The 12,574-nt window shown below is 45.8% G+C and overlaps 1 protein-coding gene and 1 long non-coding RNA gene across 2 annotated transcripts in view; one reads left to right on the top strand and one right to left on the bottom strand.

Moving 5' to 3' along the window:
* Positions 1 to 4,318: 4,318 nt before the first annotated feature.
* Positions 4,319 to 4,791, bottom strand: LOC310829103. The gene is made up of 2 exons (XR_014557139.1): positions 4,724 to 4,791; positions 4,319 to 4,631 (listed from the first exon to the last, which is right to left on the bottom strand). It is a non-coding gene; the product is annotated as an uncharacterized lncRNA (long non-coding RNA).
* Positions 4,626 to 12,574, top strand: part of SLC2A4 (solute carrier family 2 member 4) — a 50,643-nt gene continuing 42,694 nt past the window's right edge. Inside the window, exon 1 of the mRNA XM_083706808.1 lies at positions 4,626 to 5,140. Coding sequence (XP_083562934.1) covers positions 5,096 to 5,140 — 45 coding nt within the window. The 5' untranslated portion in view covers positions 4,626 to 5,095. The remainder of the gene's footprint in view (positions 5,141 to 12,574) is intronic.

Genomic DNA, 12,574 nt, shown 5'->3' with positions numbered 1-12,574 from the left:
TCCGGAGGTTAGCTGGATATCGTCCCCTGGAATCCTGGCTTGGCCTTGCACACCTCACACATTTGAACCCATCCCTTGACTAGAACTGGGCGCAATGGGAACTGTAGCCCAAGGCAGTGAGAGGGCACCTCGTTGGGGAAGGTTGGCGTGCAGGTTTTTAATTGGGGAAGGGTGTCCTTTCCCAGTTCTACCTGGAGATGCCGAGGGACTAGAACTGGACTCTTCTGCACTCAAAGCAGGTGTCCTGTTCTTTTTTTTGTATTTATGCTCGCCCCAGGGAAGTTTGCTTGGCACCTTCATTATACACCTTTATTATGCATTTTGTGGTTTTATATATTGATTTTATTCTGTGAACCACCCTAGTGGTATGGGGGTATACAAATTCAATAATAATAATAATAATAATATATGCTGCAGGAAACCTCAATGGAGTTTACAAAAAGACTAAAATGGTTATAATTATTAATTTAAAAAAATGAGTGTTCAAGAAATTAAAACCAGCAATAAACTGAAAATGTGTCAGCGTTCCACGTACCTAGGCAGGCGTGTCTAAACAAAAAACGCTTTTTATTATTATGTATTATTGATTCCAGCATCTTAAAAAGCAGAGACATCACCTTGCCGACAAAAGTCCGTATAGTTAAAGCTCTGGTTTTCCCAGTAGTGATGTATGGAAGTGAGAGCTGGACCATAAAGAAGGCTGATGGCCGAAGAATGGATGTTTTTGAATTCTGGTGCTGGAGGAGACTCTGGAGAGTCCCATGGACTGCAAGAAGATCAAACCTCTCCATTCTGAAGGAAATCAGCCCTGAGTGCTCACTGGAAGGACAGATCCTGAAGCTGAAGCTCCCAGACTTTGGCCACCTCCTGAGAAGAGAAAACCCCCTGGAAAAGACCCTGAGGCTGGGAAAGATGGAGTGCGCAAGGAGAAGGGGAAGACAGAGGACGAGATGGTGGGACAGTGTTCTGGAAGAGACCAGCATGAGTTTGACCAAACTGCGGGAGGCAGTGGAAGACAGGAGGGCCTGGCGTGCTCTGGTCCAGGGGGTCACGAAGAGTTGGACACAACTAAACAACAATTATTGATTCCACGATTCAAGAAATGTAAGGAGATACTTCGCTAAAAGGGTGTCCATTTCAAATCCCTTTGGGAGTCCCAGAGGTGATGGATGGCTGCCATATACACAGAGGTTTGGGTCCAAGAGAATGCCAGCATGGCTGAACAGTTGCGTACGTCCATTCCACCACCACCCCCCTCCACCGGCAGAGAAACTGCCCCCTTTCCCCATCCTGGCTCCCTAGTGGGTTCTTCAAACCCACACAAAACCCTGCACCCACCCCCCCCCCCCCGGGGCTGGGGGAAGCTGGCCAGAATTTGATGAGAGACGGGAACTGTAGCTTGTGGACTATTTTCGGAGGAGCTGAGCCGGGTGCCAGCAGTGTGTGACTCGCGTCTGCTGGGGGGGGGGACGTCCCTGGGGAGGGGTGTCTGAAGGACATTACGGCTTCTCTAAAGGCCACCCAAGGGGACAGCTGACACGAGACTTGGGGGGGGAGAAACAGGGAAGACCTTTTCCTCTCTCTCACCCCCCCCCCCCACTTTCCCTTTCTGGCTTTGAACTCAAAATATCAGGTTGCTTCCTCGCCCCCAGGAGAGAGAGAGAGGCCTGAGGATTTTTGTGACGTCAAAAAAAAAGCCACAGGCCAGTTATATCTTGATGAGCTCCCCGGCCAAAATGTCACAAAGGGGCAGAGAAGAAGAAGGTTTTCAAGGATCTAAGAGCTTTTGCAGGCAGTGCCGGATTTATGGATAAGCCAAGCAAGCTATAGTTTAGGGCTCCACTCTCTTGGGGGCCATAGCTGTCAACTTTTCCCTTTTCTTGCGAGGAATCCTATTCGGAATAAGGGAATTTCCCTTAAAAAGGGGAAAATGTTGACAGCTATGCTTGGGGCGCCCCCCATTTCCCCCCCCCAAAATATAAGATAAAAAAACCAAGAAAATGAAACCTGTGTTTGCATTATTAAGTTTGTTACACTGGTACCTCGGGTTACAGACGCTTTAGGTTACAGATTCCGCTAACCCAGATATAGTACCTAGGGTTAAGAACTTTGCTTCAGGATGAGAACAGAAATCGTGCAGTGGCAGTGGGAAGGCCCATTAGCTAAAGTGGTGCTTCAGGTTAAGAACAGACCTCTGGAACGAATTAAATACTTAACCCGAGGTACCACTGTATAATAATAATAATAATAATAATAATAATAATAATAATAATAATTTATTTATACCCCACCCTCCTCAGCCAGAACCGGGTTCAGAGCAGCTAACACCAGTAAAATTACAGTAAAAACATAATGTGGGGGGCGGGGACCAATTTAAAATACAGGTTAAAATGCAATTTAAAATGCAGCCTCATTTTAAAAGTAGCCCATTTTAAGTTAGAGCCCATTTTAAGTTAGAGCTTAAAAATTATTTCACTACAGTGGTACCTTGGGTTACATATGCTTCAGGTTACACACTCCGCTAGCCCAGAAATAGTGCTTCAGGTTAAGAACTTTGCTTCAGGATGAGAACAGAAATCACATGGCAGTGGCAGCAGGCGGCCCCATTAGCTAAAGTGCTGCTTCAGGTTAAGAACAGTTTCAGGTTAAGAACGGACCTCTGGAACGAATTAAGTACTTAACCACTGCATTAATATACTTCTTTTTAATTGTATTTCAGTTCCACAATTACTTTGATAAAATACATATTTTGTTATGTGCAAATGGCTTTAAATGCCTGTTAGGTCCATAAATTGCCATATAGCATATATTCAACACATACAAAAAAGTGAAGCTAAGCTCTGAACCCTCAAACAACCCTGTGAGGTAGGCTGGGCTGCGAGGGGGGGGGGAAATGAGGATGATGGGAGTTGTAGTCCCAGACACCTGCTTGTTAACCAATAATTATAATAATTTATTATTTATACCCCGCCCATCTGGCTGGGTTTCCCCAGCCACTCTGGGCGGCTTCCAACAGAACATTAAAATACAATAACCTATTAAACATTAAAAGCTTCCTTAAACAGGCCTGCCTTCAGATGTCTTCTAAAAGTCAGATAGTTGCTTCTTTCCTTGACATCTGGTGGGAGGGCGTTCCACAGGCCGGGTGCCACCACCGAGAAGGCCCTCTGCCTGGTTCCCTGTAACCTCACTTCTTGCAGGGAGGGAACCGCCAGAAGGCCCTCGGAGCTGGACCTCAGTGTCCGGGCAGAACGATGGGGGTAGAGATGCTCCTTCAGGTCTACTGGGCCTTTGAGGCCGTTTAGGGCTTTCAAGGTCAGCACCAACACTTTGAATTGTGCTCGGAAACATACTGGGAGCCAATGTAGGTCTTTCAAGACCGGTGTTATATGGTCTTGGCGGCCGCTCCCAGTCCCCAGTCTGGCTGCCGCATTCTGGATTAACTGTAGTTTCCGGTCACCTTCAAAGGTAGCCCCACGTAGAGCGCATGGCAGTAGTCCAAGCGGGAGATAACCAGAGCCTGTACCACTCTGGCCAGACAGTCTGCGGGCAGGGAGGGTCTCATCCTGCCCTGGACACAGAACTGACCTGCGCCTCCATGGAGAGCTGTGAGTCCAAAATGACTCCCAGGCTGCACACCTGGTCCTTCAGGGGCACAGTTACCCCATTCAGGACCAAGGCATAGCCAAGTTTTTTGGGGGGCCCCCAAGAGAGTGGGGCCCTAAACTACAGCTTGTTTAGTTTATACGTAAATCCGGCACTGCATACACCACGAAGCCTCTAAAAAAAGAAAAGCGGTCGAAAAAGCAGAGTGTGGGAGACAAGAAGCTTTTCCTGGGTGGGAGCGACTCTTCCACCGATTAGGACAAGCGCTTGCCCTTCCCACGCCCTTGAGAACCGTTGAGCCATGGGGACATCTAGTCCAACCCCCTGCAAAGACGGCGGGCTTCCTTTGCGCCCATTTTACGGAGAGGGACCACTGAGGCGCGTCCCTCGATTTCGCGACCCCCCTTTCGCGACCCCGTCCGGGGAGCCAGCCAGGAGCTGCTGCCCGCCCCGCCGGGCCTGGTGCCAGCCCAGCCAGCCAGCCAATGGGAGCGGGCGGGGCGGGGCGGGGCGGGGGGGCGTGCTGCTTGCTTTGCCCCCAGCCCAGCCCAGCCCAGCCCAGCCCTGGCCAAACTGCAGACCTGCCAGCCGCCCGGGAGCTCTTTCCACGAGGGTCTCGCCCAGTCCTCCTTCCTCGCGGCTTTCTCCTTCCTCTCTTCTCTACATCTCTCTCCTCCTCACCCCGATTTCCCTGCTCTTTGAAGACCCTCAACTTTCTTTCTTTCTTTCTTTCTTTCTTTCTTTCTTTCTTCCTTGTTTTCCTCTTGCCCATCTCGTCTCCCCTCTGTCCTCTCTTTGGAATTATTCCTCTATCTCACAATTTCACCTTTCCTCTGCTTCCTTGACACTCCCTCTCTATACTCCTTTATTCTTTCTTTCCTTCCCTCCATCCGTCTGTCCTTCACACTCTCTCTTTTCTTCCTTCCTTCCTTCCTTCCTTCTTCCTTCCCTCCATCCGCCTGTCCTTCACTCTCTTTCCTTCCTTCCTTCCTTCCTTCCTTCCTTCCATCCGCCTGTCCTTCACTCTCTCTCTTTCCTTTCTTTCTTTCTTTCTTTCTTCCTTTCTTTCTTCTTTCTTTCTTTCTTCTTCCTTCCTTCCTTCCTTCCTTCCATCCACCCGTCTGTCCTTCACCCCCTCTCTTCATTCTTCCTTCCCTTCCCTTCATCCGTCTCTTATTCCATCAAACTTTCCCCTCTCTCTTTCCACCTGTTTCTGTCTCTTTCCACCTGTTTCCCCCCCCCTCCCTCTCTCCCTCCTTTCACCTGTTCCCCTCTTCCCTACATTCCTCCCCTCAGAACATTTCCGGACTCCCCCTTTTTTTGTTTTCAATCCTTATTATCTCCACACCTCCAATCCCCGCCTTGACCTTGACTTTGGATTTAAACGCATTTCCCCAAAGAAGAAGGGCCGGCCTTTACGCAAAAGAGAAGACGACTCTCTGCGTCATCTCGATCAGGATTCGAACTCGCCACAGCCCCGGGCGGAGAGATGCCGGCCGGTTTCCAGCAGATACGGAGAGAGGACGAGGACGAGGTAAGTGTTGGGTTGGGGGCCTGGAGAAGAGAAGACAGTGGGTGGTGGGGTGCTGTGCGGGTGCTGAGACCCAAAGCTCAAGGAGACAAATAGATTTGGGAGCACATTTTGGGGGGTTGTTGCTTTTTCAGAATATTCCATCGCCAACCAACATATCTTTAAATGCCTCCGAGTTGTGGCTTGAAATTAAGAGTTGGGTTTCACGCCGGATCATGCAAGCAACTATTTATACCCTCTTAGTTCAGGGTGTTCCCTGTGACTGTGAAATGAGGGTCATGTTTACTCAGAGGTTAAGGCACGCTGTCTGCAGCGGGGCGTCTTCCCAAGTTGCTTTTCACCCAATTGCTGCTCTCAGACGCTTCCAGAATAGATGCTGACGCGTTCGTCGCAGTGGGTTGGTTTGAATGACCCTCCGGTGTCCCTTTCTGACTCCACAGCTCTGTAATTCTATGGCGAATGCTCCTCGCACAAACAAGTTCTTTGCAGTGTCTGGGGCTGATTTATCGCAATATCCGTCTAAGCTTCCCCTTCCACCTTGTTTTGCTTTCACCCGCCCAACAACCTCCCTGCAAGGCGGGCCTCTAAGCTGGGAAGAGAGGCAGTCTTAGTTTTCAGCCAGCAAGGGAACTGGGCCCTGATTTCACCTCTAGGGATTTTTGAGCTTCTGTATCATTCCACTGAAAACATTGCCTCTGAGCATGTGCAAAGTGCCTTTTGAGCCGAGCCTTGTTCTCCGCAGAATCACCACGCCTAGAAGATGCAGAAGAATGACAGGGCTTGTGGGTTCCAGGAATGGATGAGCCCCATGGGAGGGAGGGCAGAACACAGGCCTCTTGCAAAGAACCCAAGGCGTCTTTCACGTTTTCAAAATGGAGGGTTTCTAGACCTCATGGAGTTTCGGGAATCAAGCCACCGAGTCGTGTTTGCTAGCAAAGTTTCTAACGCTCAGTGGAGAAACCGGATATTTTTTATGGGACGTGTAATGAATTGTCTTCTTTGGGGCACACCCGTTGTGACCCATTGCGGCCTGGAAGGAATAAAAAAATAATAATCGTAGAGTTGAAATGCACCCAAAGGTCATCTAGCCCAACCCCCTGAAATGCAGGAATACCCGGAGTGCTTCCTTTTGTTTGGGGACAGTCTTCGTGCTCGGGTGCCACGTTGCAAGGAGCTGTGTCCAGCCCAGCTCCTTTCGAGTGGATTTCGTTTTGTGTGCTCGGGGTCTGAGTGCGAATCGTGCCCCTTCGCCAACACAGGCTGGATCCCTTGATCGCGAGGAGGGAGCGCAAAAAGCTGCGTTATACTACTCCAGACCGGCACTCTGATTCCTTGCAAAAGGCGTTGAGAGGGGTTATTTAGCTGCGAATCCCAAATCCAGGGGGCTGGGCTGGATGTCCTTAGGGGAACCCCTTCCAACTCCCCCATTCTGTGATTCTTTGAGAAGTGTGCTGCCTCCGAGAATACAGACCTCGTGGGTCCAAGGCTTTACCTTCTTTTAATGCTATCCGAGTTGATGCCATTGCTACGTCTCGCGGCAGCGAGCGCTGCAGCTGAGCTATGCGCTGGGTGTAGCTTGGCTCGCTTACACGAGCAATGCAAGAACACAAAAAAGCTGTTGTGCACTGAGTTGGATCTAATAATAATAATAATAATAATAATAATAATAATAATAATAATAATTTTTTATTTATACCCCGCCCTCCCCAGCCAAGGCCGGGCTCAGAGCGGCTTACAAGCAATAATAAAAACAAGTTGAATGAATACAACTTAAAAACAAAATTAAAATACAACAATTAAAATATTGAAACATTAAAATATTAAAATGTAGCCTCCTCGCAGGAGGAGAAGGAAAAGAAAAAAGAAAGAGAGGGAGGGAGGGAATCAAATTGGCTCCAAGCCAAAGGCCAGGCGGAACAACTCTGTCTTAGAGGCCCTGCGGAAAGAAATCAGATCCTGCAGGGCCCTGGTCTCATGAGGCAGAGCGTTCCACCGGGCCGGAGCCAGTGTTAAAAAGGCCCTGGCTCTGGTTGAGGCTAATCTGACTTCCTTAGGGCCCGGGACCTCTAAAGGTTTGCTATTTATGGACCTTGAGGCTCTCCGTGGGGCATACCGGGAGAGGCGGTCCCGTAGGTACGAGGGTCCTAGGCCGTGAAGGGCTTTAAAGGTCAAAAGCAGCACCTTAAATCTGACCCGATACTCCACCAGGAGCCAGTGCAGCTGGAAAAGCACTGGGTGAATATGCTCCCATGGCAGAGACCCCGTGAGGAGCCTCGCTGCAGCATTCTGCACCCGCTGGAGTTTCTGGGACAGCTTCAAGGGCAGCCCCACATAGAGCGAATTACAGTAGCCAAGCCTGGAGGTGACCGTCGCATGGATCACTGTGGCCTCAAAGCAAGATTCTAGTCCTCATATTTCTGCGTGCAAGGCTGAAGGTCGGTAGGAATGCGGGAAGTTGATATTCCTGTTGTCCCGGAAAGCCCTGCGGCTCCCTCTCTGCCCCACATTATCTCATCTATTCCCCCAGCTCTGCAGGAATCTTTTTGCCCAGCGTGGGATTCGAACCCTGAACCCCAAGATTCAGAGTACCGACTGAGCTATTTTCGTCTATCGTTCCTTTGACTTTCCAGACATTTTTGCTATTTCCCCAGGGCTAAGTTTATTGTTTTGCCTTTTTCTCATTCTGACCTTCTTTTTTTAACCATCCATTGTTGTATACATTTTAAGAAAAGCATGCATTCGTGTATGCAAACGATGCAAAATTTGCATAATTTAAACTGTTCCCAAACCGCTGGATTTCTGCAGCGTTCTCCCCCGTGCTTGCCCAATTATGCCGCTCTGCTGAGAGAAACGCCATCAAGCCACTGCGGTAATTATAATCCCCGAACCAACCTGAGTAGCTATTTAGGAATTTTAATTGCTGTGGGTGTTCTTATGGGAGGCAGCGCGACCGAACCCATCCCTAACGTTACATTTGCTGCTGCAATTATTAGGTCAAGCCGTAACACACCCTCAGCTTACCTGTGTTACTAACTTGCAAAAACTTGACCTTCAAATGACCCTGTAGGCCGCTCTTGCGCCCATTTTGCAGATAGAAGGACTGAGGCTCAGAGAGAGAGAGAGAAAGACTTGCCCTAAGTTGCATGGGCTCAACTCTCTTTTCCCTTCTAAGCCAGGTGCCATTGGTGTACAGGACTGGAGACCAAAACAGGCAGGAGAAGGAATGCACAAATATTATTATTATTATTATTATTATTATTATTATTATTATTAACAATAATAATATATTTTATTTGTATCCTGCCCTCTCCAGCCAAAGCCGGGCTACTAACAACAAGTTAGTGTCCATAAAACCGCACAGTCAATTAATTAAAATATATTCTAATAATAATAATATCGGTAAATACTGGGAGGTGTTAACCGGAGAATATAAGCAGCGACACGGGTTCAACTTGGGACTTATAAGGAGAACAGGGAGCTGGTTTTGGAAATGGTTATCAATTTATTTGGCTGTGATTTGTAATAACTTGGAAAATCAATAGAAGCAATTGGCAAAAAATGGAGTGTGTTTTCTGCCTTGGGCTGGATGAGTTGGGGGGTCCCTTGGAAGCATACAGTTCTATGATTCTGTGACCCCAGCCTGGAAAAAAACATGAAAGGGACTTAGGGTTTGGGTGAGATGTTTGCGGGAAAGTGTGTCGCCTTGGGAGAGTCTTGAGGGCCGTTAGAAATTTTTGGAGGGCCGCAATTGAGGTTTTCAGGCCTTGCTCTCGACGCTGATGCAGACAGCAAACAGTGCCCCATATCTCTCTCTCTCTCTCTCTCTCTCTCTTTCTCTCTCTCTCTGTCTCTCTGTCTCTCTGTCTCTTTCTTTCTTTTCTTTCTTTCTTTACGTTGTGTTTTCTCTTTCCCCCACCCCACCAAGGGCTTCCTGCAGCTCCTCTCCCTGATTTCTCTTCCCATATTTTCTCTGCCTATTATAAAATTGTACATATCCTTACATATCCATCCGTCATGTTATTAACCAATAAATGTGTGTATGCTTATTCAACACTTGCCAAGGAGTCCAGCTCATTTTGTTGTCTTTTCAAATAGTTTGTAAAAAGTTCCCATTATCCTTATCTCAATTATCCTTATCTTGCAATTTGTAAGTCAGTTTGGCCAATTCTGCATAATTCATCAATTTTTCTTGCCACTGTTCTTTCATTGGGGTTTCCTCGTTCTTCCTTCCTTGTGCTATCAAGACTCTTGCCGCTGTTGTAGCATACATAAATAAATTCTTTGTGTCCTCGGCAGGTCTTGTGCTACAATCCCTAACAGGAATGCTTCTGGTTTTCCCCCACAAATGTCATTTTAAACATTTTTTTCAATTCATTGTATATCATTTCCCAATTTTTTAAACTTCTCTACACTCCCACCACATATGATAAAAAGTCCCTTCTTTTTCTTTACATTTCCAACAAATGTTTGAGCCGGTTTTGTACATTTTTGCTATTTTTCTTTCTTATTTAATACCTTTATTATACATTAATTAACATTAGTTGACACATATAATATTTAACTTCAACAATACATATAATACAAACAGGACACACCACACACATTACAACATAAACACACCTTAAACACTAACTTCTGAGTCTTCTCATTTTACCATTTACCATTTTGTTAATCTGTACACAGTTCATTTTTATTTTTTTAGCTTTCTTATCAAGAAAATTCTGTTATGTACTCTCTTTATATTTCAAGATTCATTCTAAGTTTGCCAGGAGTTTACCATGATCACAATAATTTTTAAGGTATTCTTTAAACATTATCCAATCTTTATTAACTTTCTGTACTAAATTTCCCCTTAATCTCCCTGTCATCCTTGCAAGTTGTAAATAACTGATGTTATCAGTTCTTTTCCTGTTCTTTACTATTAAAACCCTAGCTGCTGTGGTTGCGTACATGAAAAGAGGTCTAAGATTTTTCTTAATTTCCGTGGACGTAATTCCTAATAAGAAGGCCTCAGGTTTTTTTGTGAATGAGAATTTGAATATCTTTTTATGTTCTTTATACAGTATATGGTATCCCAAAATTCTCGCAATCAGTGCCCCATATGTAGTCCCTTTTCAATAGGCTGGTTTGGGCCCAGAATGGGTCACATCTGTGCAGGGTGGATAAAAATCCATGATTAAAATAAAAATAATATTAAAAAATCAGATTTTAAAAAATTTAAATCAGATTTTTAAAATAAAATGCTTTTGGAGGAAAAATCGTTCTAAAGATAGTTTAGACAGATTAGAGAACTGGGCCAAAACAAACAAGATGAATTTTAACAGGGAGAAATGTAAAGTATTGCACTTGGGCAAAAAAAAATGAGAGGCACAAATACAAGATGGGTGACACCTGGCTTGAGAGCAGTACATGTGAAAAGGATCTAGGAGTCTTGGTTGACCACAAACTTGACATGAGCCAACAGTGTGACGCGGCAGCTAAAAAAGCCAATGCAATTCTGGGCTGCATCCATAGGAGTATAGCATCTAGATCAAGGGAAGTAATAGTGCCACTGTATTCTGCTCTGGTCAGACCTCACCTGGAGTACTGTGTCCAGTTCTGGGCACCACAGTTCAAGAAGGACACTGGCAAACTGGAACGTGTCCAGAGGAGGGCAACCAAAATGGTCAAAGGCCTGGAAACGATGCCTTATGAGGAACGGCTAAGGGAGCTGGGCATGTTTAGCCTGGAGAAGAGGAGGTTAAGGGGTGATATGATAGCCATGTTCAAATATATAAAAGGATGTCACATAGAGGAGGGAGAAAGGTTGTTTTCTGCTGCTCCAGAGAAGCGGACACGGAGCAATGGATCCAAACGACAAGAAAGAAGATTCCACCTAAACATTAGGAAGAACTTCCTGACAGTAAGAGCTGTTTGACAGTGGAATTGGCTGCCCAGGAGTGTGGTGGAGTCTCCTTCTTTGGAGGTCTTTAAGCAGAGGCTTGACAACCATATGTCAGGAGTGCTCTGATGGGGTTTCCTGCTTGGCAGGGGGTTGGACTCGATGGCCCTTGTGGTCTCTTCCAACTCTAGGATTCTATGATTCTATTTAAGTTACATTATAGTCCAAAGGCTATTCATCAGGAAATAAGGATTTTTAAAAGTTTTTTCATGTCTGCTAAAACTCAGTCTAAGTTTTTTTTTTTTTTTTAAATTGTTTAACCACATCAGTTAACAAACATGGATATGTATGCTACAATGTTATTGCTTTAGTTAAATAAATTGTTTAAATTGTTATTAAGCGAATGATTGTTTTTCTCCTTCCAAAAAAGCACAGCGGAAAAGTTGTACAAATATAAAGAGTTAAATTATCAAACCTCACAATAATTTCATAATTACCTGTCAATGTATTTCTAATAGTAGAATCAAATCAGTAATTTCTGATATAACTGTAAAAACTACTCTGAAGATTTATTATTCCGAAAATGAAACTTTCATCTGGTTGGTAAATATTAAGATTATCCCAGCAAGGATGGGTCTTTCTGTTAAATAAAAAAAAAAGATTTAAATCGGGTCTTACTGACTCGTGATTTAAATTGATTTGATTTAAATCAGATCCATCCTGCAGCTGCAGAACTCTGCACGTTCTCTTGCGCAGAGTCTCCTGCAATTGTCTGTCATTCTGATGCATGTGCAAAGCAGAACTACCTTCTGTGACATCACGGAAAGAGCACGCATGTGGCGAGCGTGGCCTGGAGCTGTATTGCTAAATTCAAATTTTGTGGCCGTGCAATGGCTGCATCACATCCAGCAATTGGCATTTTGCTACCTAGCAGGGAGACAGGATCGCGTCCAAGTCGCCTCTGTCATTTAGCTCATGCACAAACGAGCGCGCTTTGCACCGATCTTTCACCACGCGTGCACCTCGCCTGCGTTATTCAGTGCGCACATAAATCCTGCACTATTTAGCCTTGCCATATTGGCATCCTGGAACATTTTCATGTGTGGCTCAGCTCCTGCTTATAAACATTGCTTTCATTTATTAAATCGCAGACCGGTTTGCAGTATAAAAACACAAAAAATGCTTAACAAAGTAACAAACTAAAGCAACACATACACACCCACAACGGTTTAAATGGCCATAGATTTAATTAGACAAAGGCCTGGGAGAATAGGAACATTTTTGCCTTGCAGACGGGGGAGCCACCACAGACAAGGCCATGTTCTTGCATCGCCACCCTCCGGACATGGAGGAGGCACACAAAGGAGGTCCTTGTGTGATGATCGCAGGGTCCCGGTTGGCTTATATGGGGAGAGGTGGTCCTGAGCCGTTTAAGGCTTGATAGACAGGGCCAGATTTAGGTTGGATGAGGCCCTAAGCTAAGAAGGTAATGGGGCCCTTTATATGTCCAGCTGTCCTTTGTCAACAACAAATTGTCCCGTTTTGTGTGTGTTGAG

Source organism: Podarcis gaigeae (genome assembly GCF_964106915.1).
Source record: "Podarcis gaigeae genome assembly, chromosome: 13".
NCBI lineage: Eukaryota > Metazoa > Chordata > Lepidosauria > Squamata > Lacertidae > Podarcis > Podarcis gaigeae.
This window is presented reverse-complemented; position numbering and strand designations above follow the sequence as displayed.